Source organism: Benincasa hispida, chromosome 7 (genome assembly GCF_009727055.1).
Source record: "Benincasa hispida cultivar B227 chromosome 7, ASM972705v1, whole genome shotgun sequence".
Taxonomy (NCBI): Eukaryota; Viridiplantae; Streptophyta; class Magnoliopsida; order Cucurbitales; family Cucurbitaceae; genus Benincasa; species Benincasa hispida.
The window spans coordinates 42,288,963-42,303,988 of record NC_052355.1 but is presented as its reverse complement, the minus strand read 5'-3'; the positions used below and the strand labels follow the sequence as shown (position 1 = coordinate 42,303,988).

Sequence of the window (15,026 nt, the reverse complement as noted above, 5' to 3'; positions counted from 1 at the left end):
AACGAATGGGGGTTAGATCGGTCTAATGAGTTTAGTCGATTAATCTCGGATCGTTAGAGCCCATGATCTATAGATCCATGAGGTCCCCTTACTAGCTCGAAAATGGATTAGCTCTAGAGTAGTGTGATAAGTTAATTTGAAACGTGCATATTAGAATCAAACAGAATTGGAGAAAATATATTTAAATATGATTTAAATATATGAAGATGAATTTGTGTAAAAATTTATTTAATATTGGATATTAAATTAATTGAAACTATTTAAATTGTTTAAATAATTGTTTATTAATTTTATTAGAAAATTAATTTATGAAATTAATTTGTAAAATTAATAAAATATAATTTTAAAATCAATTTTGGATTTTGGAAATTAAAATTACACAAATAGGAAAAATGGTTTTTTCCATCTTTTTCTTCTACTTGCTCATTGGGAACACACCACCTTCAACTTCAATAACTCCAAGCATGAGTTACATCTCATGCAGCAAATCTCTTTGCATGATAGTCTGCAATTTATTGAAGAGATTGGAGTAAAGTTGAGTGAGATGAACTGATAGAATTTTAGCAAAAAAAATCTTGAGAAGAAGGTGTTCTTTATTGGATTGGTTCAGTGAGCTTTCTCTATATTCCCTTTGATTCCAGCTTATTTTGAGCCCCACAACTCAATCTAGAGCCCCAAGAAGATAGTAGGGAAGATCTTGTAGTGGTCTACACAAGGATTTGGAGGATTTTGCAGTTGAAAATCAAGATTTCAATGGTTCGGCCAATGTATGTTCTTGAAACCCATTAAACTCTGTTTTAGCATGTTTCTCTTCTGTCAAAATTAATCGATTAGAGTGCTTATGGATCTTGATGTCTTTCGCTGTGTGCTGGTATCGATCCAATAGTATTAATCTTAGGTTCCTCTCCATCATCCTTCTCCCTCCAAGACCAATCATTAAAATATTGACCTTGGTCTAAATCATCCCCTAAATTATGAGTCACCAAATTACTAGGTGATGAAGTAAGTGATGGGTCAAAATATTTGGGGAAAAATTGACTATCCGACTCCATCTTGCAATGTACTGGCCTATATGTCGGAGTTATTTCTTCAGTTCGTCGGATATATGAATTGTTTGGATGAAATCCTTGATTACTTGAACACTTTGGAAGCGTGGATACGTAAAGAGGTATTATCGAAACCTCTTCCCATGTGAGGAATGTGTGTAGACCTTCATCATTCTGAATTACAAATGTTAGGGCTTTGGATCCCAATTGAAGTATACATCTTATAACAAGATTATACTTATCTGACATTATAATACTTATCTTATAAACTTCGGTCAGGAATTCATTATACGTCGTGCCAACCTTAATGTCAAATCCTCGCAGCTCTCATCATAATCCTCTTTCCTTTCTTTCCAAACGCCACCGAAACAAATCTAAACACAAGACATTGTCCTACAATTTATAATAAAAAATGTATTAATGTAGTTAAAGAAAAAGCAAAATACAAAAAAAGAAACTAAAAAGAAAAAAATTGGCCTAGTTGTCCACTCGCTCGAGTACAACAACGGGCCAAAAAATAATTTTCGTACTTTTTGTATGCCCGGCCGGACTAAAGTTAACTCTACCGGGCCTTGGACTAGTCCCAACTCGGTTCCTATCCCGTACCTAGGAAGACCAAGTGATTTCAATCAATTTATTTCATACCTGGTGAAGCCCGACTAGGTATCCAACTTATTTCAACAATTATTTTGTACTCGGTGAAGTCCGATTGGGTAATTTTAACTCATTTTCTTTTTATCTAGTGAAGTCCGGTTGGGTATCTTAAAAAAAAATCTATTTTTTTTCATTTTTTTATTATAAATATCAAATGTAGAGCATTATTTTTTTTTTTTAAAAAAAAAAACAATCAAGAAAGCAAGCATAAATACAAGCAAATAAATTCTAACCTGGAAAAGCAAGCTCCAAAAAGGTACTCTATTTTTGTCAATTTTCCCAGAAATTATCGAACTATTGAATACATACAAAATGAAATACATACATTCTTACGGAGCGTACAATACAACTTCGTGAAATATAAGTTTTGGACTTGACGAAAGACTTTTCGTTCTGGAAATAATTTGGTGAAAGAGAACTTTTTGTGGAATTGTAAACAAATCAAATTTAGTAGAGAAATTTTTGTCAATTAATTTCGGATAGTTGTGAATAAATTTTTGAGGTGGAGAATTTTTGGTGAATTAATTTGATAGGTTGTTGTTGAAATGAAAAGTGAGAATTTAATAAAGAGCATAAGAGAAATTGTACCACAAATATTTTCCATACTTACATCATTTTCATCATCAAGTGAGAAAAAAAAAATTGTTTTTGAAAAATAGGTAAAAAGCCAAAATCAAACTCCAAATAGTTCATTTTTGTCGATTAGTAAAAGGTAAAGGTTGGTTTCTTGCTCATTCTTGTGCTAAGATGAACATTGTATGGAAGGAAATAAGTAATGTTTTTCGCAATATATGCAATAAAATTCACATGATCTCATTCAGATTCCAATAAATTGTATTTATAAATTTGTTTAGATACTACTTTGGTCTCATACTTTTGATTTTAATTCATTTTAGTATATATATTTTTAACTTATGTTTATTATGATATGAATGGACTAATACACGATAGAAATAGAAAAAATGAACTAAAATTGAAAGTACAAAAATCAAAGCAAAGTAGTATTTAGACCTTATAAATTAGTCACCCATGGATGTAAGATTACAGCATTAGTCAGACAAAATCTTTAAGTCGTAGACAGTTCTCAAATACAAACGAGTCTTAAAATTTTGGCCCTCATCCCAGTTACATCCCAATCAACAAAATACATCACAGGAAATTTTGGCTTGCAACAAGTTTGACTGACTTGTGGATTTTCTACCGTAATCAAATGCTCGTCTATGAAGAGAGCATTCTCTCTACAAATTATCGGCCTCCTTGTCTTTGACCTTGTTGCTCAACATGCCTTGTATCAGCTAGTTCATGGCTACAAAATGGGCTACATACCCTTTTAATGGCAGCTCCAGAGTCGAGACTCATTCGTCTGGTGGTGACTAAATACCATAGAATTCCTTCAACGTGGGAATACTCCCGAAATACTTTGATCTCGTCCGTCGAGCTAGAGCCCTATTTGTCTGATGCCGCCTATAACATCAAAAGCAGGGTTGTTAATCAAAACAAATTGATATCAGAGAATAAAGGCTCATATATTTGTTAACCCATTTGCCTGAGATTGGCATCGGTGTTCTTTTTGATATGGGCTCTGGTTCCTTCATATCAACTACAACAGCATCAGATGTCAGAAAAGTTTTGGCAACAGAAGCGGCATGCTCCAGGCAACATCTCACGACCTGCATCAGATTTCAGTAGGGAGCTATAATTAGTGCAATGAATTGTTGGATGAATGAAAACCACTCTTCACAGTTCACTATATTTTTCAATCAACCTCGTTCAATCTACATTTTTTCAAGTTCCTTTAGCCATTAAAAATTTCAGGTTTCACCAAAAGATGGATGCTTTTCTGCTAATTTGAACGAATTCCTTAAAAACTATTCGGAATGGTAAAACAAGACTGTCAGAGCTCTGAAGAAAGTTCATAAACCTTTGATGGATCCATGATTCCAGCTTTCATTAGATCCTCGTAACGATCTGTGGCGGCATTATATCCATAATCCAAATCATTGTTAATAAGAACCTGTGAGATATTAAGTTAATTTTACCATGAAGACTAGACTTAATATGTGAAATGAGAGGGGGAAAAAATTATACACAGCAAATTAGAAGCAAATTCATTTGTTCACAGCGACCTTATCTATAACAACACTTCCATTGACACCGGCATTTCTCGCTATTAGTTTTGTAGGATAGCTCAAAGCTCTTTTGAAAATTTCGGCTCCAATCTGCACTTGACCATTGCAATTGATATAACCCATCGTATGAATTAACGTGATATTCTAGTTGATATGCTAATTAAAACTAAATCTACCTGTAATCATCATAATCAAAAAAACAAGTTAACATTTAATATTAAGAAGTTATAACAGAAAAATTTTGGGGTACACCAAGAGGGATACCATCTGTTCGTCATTTTCCAGGACATTCTTTATAGCATCCACCTTCGTAGACAGCCTTAAAAGACAACAACCTCCACCAACGACAACACCTTCTTCAATAGCAGCCTACAACAAACATAAGGTTATAACCGATATTTGGAACTCATATCCTCAAGGAAAACAGACCAACTATACACCTTTGATGCATTCAAAGCATCCTCAATCCTTAACTGTCTATCCTTCAACTCAACCTCAGTTTGTGCTCCTACCTACAATTAAGTATATGGACAAAGTGAACGAGTATGGTCATGGTGTAAGTTGCTATTTCCCGATGATGATAATAGTAAATATTTTTTCTTAAAATATCATCACCTGAAGTATTGCAATTCGCCCAGATAACCTTGCAATTCTCTCATTCAATATCTTCTTCGGAAATTTTTCCTCAGTATTCTGCAGAATAGACAATAGTATGTCTCTTGGTGTATTCGACTAAACGTCAAAGCTATATACTTCAACATGGAAATTTGTGTTCTATTTTATTACTCAGAAATGGATACTGCAATGCAGAAAACCACGAAATGTAGGATATCTCAGCATAGATAAAGAATGATTCTAGCACCTCCATAAGCTTTTGAATTTGTAAGACCCTTTTTCGAACAGCTTCCCGAGTATTCCCATCTGTAACTATTAGAGTGGAATCTTTTGATATAACAACCTTACTAGCAGAGCCCAATACCTCTTTGCCGGTCTTTTCTAAAGTCAATCCACTATCTTCTCTGACCACAATAGCTGCATAACATATAAAAGAGTTGCACTTTGGATCAAATTTTATAGCAAAAACTTCTGAGAACCAAAAGGAAACTACACGTAGAATGCCTTTTCTTTTCATTATCAACTTGTATATAAGATCAAAGATAAGCTTTACTCCATTCCAGCAAGATGATAGTATATTTTTAGATGATGAATATGATGTTATATTTAATTAGATGCATCATTCTTGAAAAAATTCATGGTATTTCATCGCATTATGAAATGTCTTTAACTGAATTCCCATTATCTCTGATGTACGTTTATGCTGAAATCTCATTGAATATAGATTGGGTTGTTTTTCTTCCTTTTTTCCCTTGTAAATGGTTATTAAGTTAAGAAAAAATGGGGAAAGCACAAGGACTCAAAACTCTCTTCTAATATTCTGCTACCTCCAGTTAAGGTGGCTATGTCATCTAAGTAGTGACTCTTGCGCTCGCCAAAGGCAGGAGCCTTGATAGCAGCTGCCTTCAGCACACCTCTAAGTTTATTCCTAATTACTGGAGCCAGAGCTTCCTGCTCAATGCCCTCTGCCAATATCACAATTGGGTATTTCTCTTTCACAGCACTGTCCAATATTTTAAACATCTCCTTTGGATCTGAGATTTTTTTGTCGACCAATAGTAACTGCAACCAAAAATCCCCATTTCTAAAGATTACTTTTTATATAAAAGAAAAACATATTATTTAAAGTCCGGTTGCTACCTTGCAATCATGGAATTCTACTACCATCTTCTTTCTATCAGTAACAAAGTATGGAGATAAATATCCACGATCAAATTGCATCCCTTCAACAATTTGCAGGCTGTTATCGATACTCTTCCCCTTTTCAATTTGAACGACTCCCTTCCGACCAACTTGACGTAATGCATGTGAAACCAAATTTCCCACAGCATAATCATTCCCTGCACTAACTGCCGCCACATGTGCTATCTCATGATCTTCAACCTACAAATTTGAAATATGTAGCAGTTGAATAGATCACTGACAAACTGTTATTGGACTACCACTTGCGGCTAAAATTGATATTTTTGTCCTTTCATTCACTGTGAAGCACGTCTCAGGGTTTTGAACTTTCCACACTGAAAGAAGCATAATCTTGCATACCTCTCTTGACAGCAATTTCAGCTCAGAAACTAGTGCTTTTGCAGTCTTCTCAATCCCACGTGCAATTTGAACAGGATTCATGCCAGAAGAAATAACCTATAAAGTGCATTTTATTATTAGTACTTAAAAATTGACCAGGCTATTAATTGTGATGAGAAACAATTTATTATTCTTTCATAATACAAAAAATCCTGATTGCTGCCTTTGATAGAGAGTGAAATACAGGTTCATCAAATAGCCCAAGATCGCAATGCCATAGTCCTAGGAAGTCCCAAAGTTAATCCAAACCAAGAGTCAAAGTTTAACTAGCCGACCATACAATCCTTTAAATTTGATATAGGCTAAGTTCATCACGTAGAATTTGGATGGCCCCATATTGACTAGTTTGGCCATTAATCAGCCCAGTTATAAGGCTATTTGGCCAAATCATTAGACTGAGCCCAATATAGCGCCATTATTAAAAAAAATTACATTGTGCGGGTGTGTGTGTAACTTGAATACTTTAGAAATTTAAATCATAAATCGTGTACCATGAAATTAAATATAGAAAAAAAAAATTATAAAACAAAATATGAAAACTTAAATTTAATTATTTATAGAGATATATAACAAATTTGTTTTGTTTTTCACATAGTACGTTCATCTTTTTAATAAAATAACGTTGAATGAATCACAAGTTATTGAAAACTTCCTTAAAAGTTAAAAATCGGATGCGGTGTTCCATGGTCCACATAGCAGTACTAGTTATTCTATATGGCTGATATTCATGCATGGAATTCCATTAACTACCTTCATACCCTCAGCAATCAATCCCTGAGCAAGAATGACAGATGTAGTGGAACCATCACCAGCAAGGTCATTTGTCTTTGCTCCAGCTTGTCTCACCAATTTCACCCCAACGTTCTCTAAAGGGTCTTCCAGCTCAATCTAGCTTTCCGACCAGATAATAATTAGAGTCCAAAAGGATAGGATACACCAAAAGGATAGACGACCTTCAATAACTACTTGTGTCATTATTCATAAGCCTAGACATGCTGAATTATTTGCAAAATAGCTATGTGTGCAACTAGAAAATGCATAATGTTACAGGGTAGGATGCTAGTTTGAAATGTTGTTAATAAAATCTAAGAAGCATGGTCACTTTAGTTCGTTAGCATATTTATGTCCGTGTACGACATGTGTCGAACACTGACATTCTGACACTATTTGGATGAGTATTGAAAACTCATCAACACAATAAATATGTGTTAGACACAAATTGTATAAAGCTAATATAGATTTTTTAGGTACTTATCCCACACTTGTAATATGTATACTAAACAGACTCATAACAATATAGAACAAAAAATAATAGATTTTGAGAGTGAAATATATCAATCTCGTCTTTAAAATATAAATGCATAAACTTAGTGACTTTTAATTTTCTTCCTATATTAAAATAACATATATTTTAAAAAGCATATATTTTAATAAACGTGTACTTGTCATGTTCGTCTAGTAATTTTTTTCTAAAATGATGTGACTTGATATTTGTGTTGTGTCAGTGCCCAAGCTTCTTAGAATAGAATACAAAAAATAAGGCACGAAAGTTACATGCAAATTCACAAGCCAATGAGTGAATTATAGACAAATTGCAGCTGTTAAGTGTTACCAATCTCCCGTTGTAGATCTTATGCAAGGAGATTTACAAACGAATTTCTTTCCCTTTTATCTCTAATCCCAAAGTTATATCATAAAGAAACTTATTATCGAAAACAATTTCAATTTACATTAAGTTGTATGCCTTTGCTGAAATTCTTTGTTGATTATAATATGAGATGTATAAAAGAAATGCGCAAGCTGGCGCATGGCTCATACACTCATAGATATGAAGAAAAAAGATGACATTATGCTTCGTTTCCATATAACTTTCTAACTTTTTAGCCCTTCCCCAACTTAGTTCTTCTTTAATCGAATTCATCCCCCAACTGATCAAGCATTTTAGTTTCAGATGCCATAATAACTTGAAGAGGAAAAAGAAAACGCATAAGAAAAATACCTTAACCAAAAGGTTGAGAAAAAAAAAAAATCAGAATACCTCCTTCAGGACAGTTTCGCCATCGTTAACGATCTTGGGCGGTCCATATTTGTTCTGAAGCACCACATTCCTTCCCTTCGGCCCTAACGTAACACCCACCAGCTCCGCCACCAAATTAACTCCGACCTGTTCATCAAAATCAAACCGTTCAATCATCAAACCGTTAGGGCAAAGAAACAAGTGCCTCGTCCGAGTACGTAACCTGAAGTTTTTTAAAGGTAGAGCCATCGCGGTTGAAGTAAAGTTCCTTGGGCGGAGATTTGGGGGTGGGGTTCAACGCAGGAGGCAACGAAGACGGTGGTCTGTTTGGTATTGGTCTTGGCTTTGTTCTTGATCTTGATGTGGGATTGGGAAAAGATAGTGGAGGGATTGGAGTGGGAGAAGACGCCATGGTTCTGCAATTCGCAGAACAAAGGCATAAAAAATGACGATGAAGATAAGTTGCTATGACGGAATTAACATTTCGCTTGGTGGATAAGGTGGAAGATACGCCTGCATCGCCAAGCGGGAAATATCTGGACGAGTTAATTTGGCGCGATTAGGGTCCGTTATTTAACGGCAAACTAAATTCGTTATTCATTTTCGTATTTATGTTTCCAAAAAAAAAAAAATACAAAGAGAACAATTAAGACGTATTTCTATTTGGTATACTTATATTTAAAAGCGATTTTCAAAAACAATTCTTGAAATGATCCATTTTTATAAATAATAAATTATCGTTTCCTTTGTTTTTTAGAATTTATTTTTAAAAATTATAAACATGAGATATATTATTGTATTTTTAAATTCATAACCAAATACAAAATTTGAATTTTGATTTCAAATGTCGAAACTTTAAATTGCAATCATATGTGTTTTTGAATATAGTAAAAAAATTAATTTTGTTTTCTACTGAATTCTTTATCTTTTAAAATAATTTTCCGATCACAAACCAAATGGAATGTAAGTTTTTTTTTTAATAGATATATATACTTAGGTGTTGCTTGGATGACACCTATTAGCCTAGCTAATTGTCCAATAAAAATTTGTCACATATATTTTTTAAAAAAATAAAAGAAAATTTTAAATGTTTTCTATACTATGTAAACAAAAATGGTTGCATGTATATAGGTTGCACCTAATCATAATCTTTGTTTGGATTAAAATGTCAATTTGATCCCACACATCGATAATTGTTGAATTTTAATTTTAATATTTTTAAATGTTTATTTTTAATTTTATGTACTCGATTAATCCTAATCATAATCTTTTCAATTAATCCTAAAAGTGGTATCAAACTTTGATCTCCAATGACTTCATTTCGTAGTGCTGTTTTTTTGCTTTCCTACAAACAAAAAACTATTAAATATAACTCTTTATGTTGTTACTTCCTTTATACATATATAGCCCATTCGGATCATCCATCAATTTTTTTGTACTTGAAAGTACCTCAATTTTCCGTGATATTGGCGACCATTTTTTTTTTTTTTTTTTTTAAAAAATACTCAAAACAGTTATTTAGCTTTCAAAAAGAAAATGAATTAATTGTTGTTCGTTTTAAAAATTACACTTAAATATATTTACATTTTATTTAAAATTGCGTCCAATTAAAAATTCTCCTTCTAAAATCAACTTGTTCATATCTTAATATCTCCATTATCTTAATATTAGAAGTACTCAAGATACTTACTTATTTGACCCCATGACATAAATTATACTTTTTTGATATATCTAATGGACCATTTGTTTCGCGAACATCTTAAATTTTCATGAAATGGACATCTAGATTACTGTATTTGATTTTCGATATCGTAAGATGTCCTAACATTTTGAGATTTTCGGAAGACATCTGGAGTGTTTTGGATGTCATCCTAAAACATGAATTTTCAAGATTCATGAGTTGAAGGCATCTCTATTTAACATTGATCTTGTCCTTTTTTTTTCTTCTTATTTTACATATATTAATCTTTATTTGCATTATATAATTAAAATAAATATTTTCAACCATATATATCATTAGTTTTGTTATATCGTAATTTTTATTATTTTTTAACAAGATATTCAAATTTAAATTTAAATTAATATTGATTTTATAAAAAAAATCTTGAATTATGATATATTATTTTTTTTTAGAAAAATAACATATAAAAACAATATAAATGTATTAATTTAAAAAGAAATTAAAAATTAAAACAAATATGTTATATAAGTTTAAATTATGTCAAATTAATTATAAATTAATAAACAATCATAAGTGCATTATTGGAACGTTGTGTAAATTTACAACATTTCTGAGTAAAAATCCTACAAAACAAGCATAGTTATCAAAATATTCACAAATATTTACAAAAATATTCATATAAAACAAACATGGTAATCTAAAAATGCTAGACATCTATAATTTTATATATCTATAACTCGGAGCATCTAAGATTCCAGTTATCTACATTCCCAAGAAATAAACGACTCCTAAGAAGAATTGTGGATTCACGTTTACTCAAAAAGTTCCATAATCTATCTTAGCTTTTTACCACAACTTTCTAAAAAGCTGGTGAAAAGTAGTTTGAGTTTGAGCATTCAACATAGTTTTGAACCCAACCTGAGTATGACTCATCTGGTCAAGACAATATACTTTCGACAAATGATAGAAATTTAAATTTATACATTCACATTTGCGGAACTAAAATAACCACATTACCAATATAAATAAAAACACACAAAAGCAAATTTTGAGAACGTATATTTTAATTGTTCAGTACAATAGAGTAGGAGATTCAAACCACAAACCTCTTAGTACCTAATACATCTATTCATCAGTTGAAGTATGCTAGTTTTGGTTAGAACATATATTTCATTTCTCGGCAATAAATAATCCATTGGGCTGTGTGTATGTCAACAGATATTATCATCATGTTGGATCCTTGATCCTTATCCATTAAAACAGATCTATTTTGCTTTAGGATCTGATCAAATTTCAATCTTGTGACAGAAAACCGGCTACTGTTTCATCCTCCACATAGCAGCAACAAGTAAGAAACCTTCATTTTGAGATGTTGTAGAGAGGGGATGAATAAGGAGATTGTGATAGGATTTCCCTATCCAAATCCCCAAGTCGTTCATGGTATTTGGAGCCAAATTTGATTCTGGAGGATGCAAAATCAGACAAAGGGAAAGAAAATTTGACAGCAAATGACTTTTTGGATGACAGTAAAGTAAAGAGAGTTTAATCGTACTACGGCGGCAACAGAACATTATAGTTGAGAAATGAATAAAGGGTGAGAGCAATGTGATGTGATCATGCAACAGCAATTGTCAATGTAAAAAGGAAAGGGAAAAAAATGAGAGAGAGAGAGAGAGAGGGATCACTGTTCAGCCACCACCTGAAACGTCACCTCTGATCCAGACAATTCCTTATGGTTGAAAACAGTGCAGCCTGAAATGGTTCAGTTTAACACCAAAGTTATGCAACAAATTCTAATGCCTCAACTAGCGAAAGAGAGAGGAAAAAAAGAAAAAAGAGAGTCAAATCCTTTGCTCTGAGGTTTTTGCGTGATTGAACAGTATAATTAAGATATAAACTGTTAAGCTTGATTGTTTAAATCAGCTTCCAAAAAAAAAAACTATAATAATCCCCCCCCAAAAAAAGATAAGCAAGGTAATAGGGTGTTTTGTATTAGTGGATACCATTTTCAAAAGTTTGGCCTCTTATGGTATTCATTTCAATGATGAGCCACTAACAGCAGCGCCCTCCACCATGGCTTGTCCTATTGTGCCCCTCTTATATTGTGCAGAACTTTGGCTGTTTTTCCACCATAGACTTTGCTCACTGAACATAAATCTTACTTCCTCTGTTATATTGTTTCCTGTTTCTTATCCATTTCTCTCTTTGGTGGAACTTTAATGATGTAAGCTGGTGGGGTTTTAAAAGGAAAATTATGAAGTTATGATTCAGGCATTCGTGATCTAATATGAATATATCATTTTCAGGTACTTTGGCTCATCTAGCTTCATCATGTATATGCGGCGGGCAGAGAGTACTTTGTATTTGTTTCATGAATGCTAATTTTAACAGATACTGAGTAGACTCCGGATTCAACCTCTGGTTGAAACTTGAAACAATCTTATTCTACTACTGATTTCATACAAGCTCGAGGCAAAGACTGATGACTAATAAGAAAACTAGATAAAAAGAAAAGAACTAGAAGTTCTTATCAGAGAGTTAAAAGATTTATCCTCAATGGAGTAGGTTATCAATGGAGTTGGCGATGGACTGGCATGATGAAGATTCAGCTCTGAGATGTGCAGTGTTGCAGGGAATATCTTCGAGGTTACTCAAGCAAGGAGTGTAAGGGCTGCCAATTTGTAGGTCACTGAGCATCTGACGAAGATCGGAGGCTTCTTCCTTGAGTCTGGCATTCTCCAAAAGAACCTTTTCGTGGCTATCAGATACATGGTTCAACTTGTCTATCAGTTTATGGTTCTCGGTGCGAAGCCGAAGTACCTGAGACCAAAGCTCATCAAGGTGCTTCTGTTTTCTCATCCGCGATCTACGAGCTGATTCTCTATTAGAAATCATTCTCCTCTGCTTTCTCTCATCAATAATACTCTTCTGTTGTTCCTCTGCATCATCAGATGTTGAGTTGTAGCTAAAACTTGAAGATTGTGCAAGGAATTCATGGCTGGGATGAGGGACGTGAGACATCGGAAGGTTGCCTAAGAAGCCATTGAAATGATGGAGAGTCTGAAAGTTGTTCTGCATCATGTCAATGTTTGAAGGAATTTGAAAAGAGTTTTCGGATGGAAAAAACTGGATGCCGGTTATTTCACCTGGAAGCATATTTGGAATTCTTTTGATAGTGGATTCAGAGGGTTTGTCTAGCAGATTACTGATGGTGAGACAAGGAATACAAGCAGGAGGATTGATGGGTTTTTATAGGATGATAAAGTTGGAAAAGTGGGCCAATTTAGCAAAGTAAAGCTACAGTTGTTAGGAGACTTACATGAGCATAAGGTCTAAAAATTATTGCAATGACCCTATTAGTGTGCAGCTCCAGTGCTTGATATGCATCTAATGTGGATATAAACACGCGCAGGCACATATACATATATGCTCATAAGTGACAGAAGAAATCATGTCGTGGGTGAAACAATTCAAAAGTTAAAACAAAAGACTAATGGCGTTAAAAGTCAATTCCAGGCAAGAACTTTTCCTTTGGGATTCTCACCACCAGACTACAGAAGCATAATACATTAAACTCAAGCAGCCAATAACATCTGACCTTATGAACCAATGACGTAATGAAAGTTACCACAAAAAGGCAAATTCTCAAGTAACAATTTTTAAGTACTGATAACCAATTTAATTAGACTTCTGATGACTCACTAAGCACTGAAAGTATTGGGTTGGAGGGACCCATTTAGGTTGTTTGCATCATTTACCTAAATCACCGCTGCATCCATTTCTCTGAAGCATTTCATCAAACACCTTGTCTGTGAAGTATATGCATAACCATACCAAAAATCTGGCTTTGCGTTGGCTACCATTCCATTCATATTGATTGGCTCTGGTTGCGTTTTTCCCTTTTTGTTTCATTCACTTGCATGCGTCATATCGAGAAATACTAAACCTTGTCCTAAACTTAGATGTGTTCTTTCAACGTTGAAAAAGCATAATTGTTGTACCGTATACCAACCCAATAAAAAACTTGGATTAAAAAGTCGTGTCAATCTTCTTCCTCTCCACCCATTTATCCTACTTAAAGTAATAAAGTCGAGAAACTCCAAAAGGAACAGAAAAATTGCTCTTAATGTCATAAGCTCCAATGTTATCCAAATGATTATTTAAGCACACGACTCCACCAAGTGTCCACAATAGCACACCTAAGTCAAGCTTTCCCATAGTTCTAACAATAAATTATTCACATAAATGCTTTAATTCAATTTCTTTCCATTTTGCTTATCTAATCTTTCCTCTTCTTTTCGCCTCTTCTTCTTGAAACCCACTTGCAAACTAGTTTAGTTTACAACAAAGATTAGATCAAAAAGTTGATAGCAATTAACAAACTCTCCTATGACCTACTTTACGAAGCCAAACTTGTTTTTTTTCCTTACAATCAAAAAACTATTTCAAATTCGTAGAAAGATAAACAACATTATAATTCTTTTCATAACAATTAATTACATACCTTCTTTTTGGTTGCGAATGGAGTGGATAAGAGCGTGGGAGAAAGGTTTAAAGTACAGTGTCACATCGAAATCCAGATGTAAGTAGAAGAAGTGAATTGGATGGTAGTTCCCAAATGAAGATGTACTAATTTAATCGATCGGTGCCTTTTTTGTTCTTTTTTGTTTCCCTTTTTAAACTGGAAAATCAGCTTCCAACTCCATTGTTATAATCAATTGCTTCTCGGATTTGGGCGAACAAGATGAAGACAAGCGTACTTCAACTTTAACGTCAATTACTTCTCGTGCCCCAATGCCTTCCGTTTCTCTCGAAAGTGGTCTGCTTAACCATCTTTTCATGTTTGCCCTTTCCTTCCTTCCGTTTGGATCAATACCCATGATTTTTTAATCAATTTAAATATTTTTCAAATGTATTTTAATTTGTTTTTATTAAAACTATATGATTTTTTTTAAAAAAAAAAAATACTCTTTTCACGAATCAATCCAAACAATTCTTTAATTTTTATATAATTAATATTTCTAAGAACGGTTAATAATTTTTTTAAAAAAATTATAGAGATTATGAAATTTTATCAAACTACAAAGACGTGAAAAAGAATAATTAGGTGTAAGGAGCTACACCTATCTACTATGAAGCCTTGATTGTATTTAATAAAAAATTGTTACATGACAATTAAAATTTAAAAGAAAAATATTAAAATTTCATTCTTTTTGTGTAGGTAAAAAAAAAAAAGTAAAGGTATAGGTTGCACCTAAGTATTATTCTAAAGATTAAATTTTAAAATTTAAAATTATACAGAT

General features: G+C 33.2%; 2 protein-coding genes and 1 long non-coding RNA gene across 4 annotated transcripts; all 3 read right to left on the bottom strand.

Moving 5' to 3' along the window:
- Nucleotides 1-2,673: 2,673 nt before the first annotated feature.
- On the bottom strand, nt 2,674-8,570 carry LOC120081325 (ruBisCO large subunit-binding protein subunit beta, chloroplastic). Of its 2 annotated transcripts, XM_039036078.1 has the most exons (13): nt 8,266-8,570; nt 8,064-8,189; nt 6,776-6,913; nt 5,987-6,082; nt 5,585-5,827; nt 5,272-5,506; nt 4,692-4,861; nt 4,445-4,522; nt 4,270-4,341; nt 4,094-4,198; nt 3,827-3,919; nt 3,622-3,714; nt 2,674-3,370 (listed from the first exon to the last, which is right to left on the bottom strand). In XM_039036078.1, the coding sequence occupies exons 1-13, from the start codon at nt 8,452-8,454 to the stop codon at nt 3,188-3,190; spliced, it is 1,821 nt and encodes a 606-aa protein (XP_038892006.1). In that variant the 5' UTR covers nt 8,455-8,570; the 3' UTR covers nt 2,674-3,187. The 2 variants fall into 2 exon arrangements, 1 of the variants encoding a protein (XP_038892006.1); XR_005482788.1 differs by lacking the exon at nt 2,674-3,370 and having other exon boundaries at nt 3,659-3,714; nt 3,827-4,005.
- A 2,189-nt stretch (nt 8,571-10,759) lies between these two features.
- LOC120081327 lies at nt 10,760-14,591 on the bottom strand. Its single transcript, XR_005482789.1, has 2 exons — nt 14,228-14,591; nt 10,760-11,475 (listed from the first exon to the last, which is right to left on the bottom strand). It is a non-coding gene; the product is annotated as an uncharacterized LOC120081327 (long non-coding RNA).
- LOC120081326 (basic leucine zipper 43) lies at nt 12,143-14,221 on the bottom strand. The gene has a single exon (XM_039036079.1). It carries the CDS (start codon nt 12,877-12,879, stop codon nt 12,277-12,279), a length of 603 nt encoding a protein of 200 aa, XP_038892007.1. The 5' UTR covers nt 12,880-14,221; the 3' UTR covers nt 12,143-12,276.
- Nucleotides 14,592-15,026: the final 435 nt, after the last annotated feature.

What these genes read in the sequence shown, in the direction of transcription:
- LOC120081325 (XM_039036078.1), bottom strand. Translation starts at nt 8,454, where the DNA reads ATGGCGTCTTCTCCCACTCCAATCCCTCCACTATCTTTTCCCAATCCC. An exon ending in TGAAATTGCTGTCAAGAGAG is followed by an intron (nt 5,828 to 5,986) that starts GTATGCAAGATT and finishes TCAAATTTGTAG; the next exon opens with GTTGAAGATCATGAGATAGC. An exon ending in TGGAAAATGACGAACAGATG is followed by an intron (nt 3,920 to 4,093) that starts GTATCCCTCTTG and finishes GGTCAAGTGCAG; the next exon opens with ATTGGAGCCGAAATTTTCAA.
- LOC120081326 (XM_039036079.1), bottom strand. Translation starts at nt 12,879, where the DNA reads ATGCTTCCAGGTGAAATAACCGGCATCCAGTTTTTTCCATCCGAAAAC.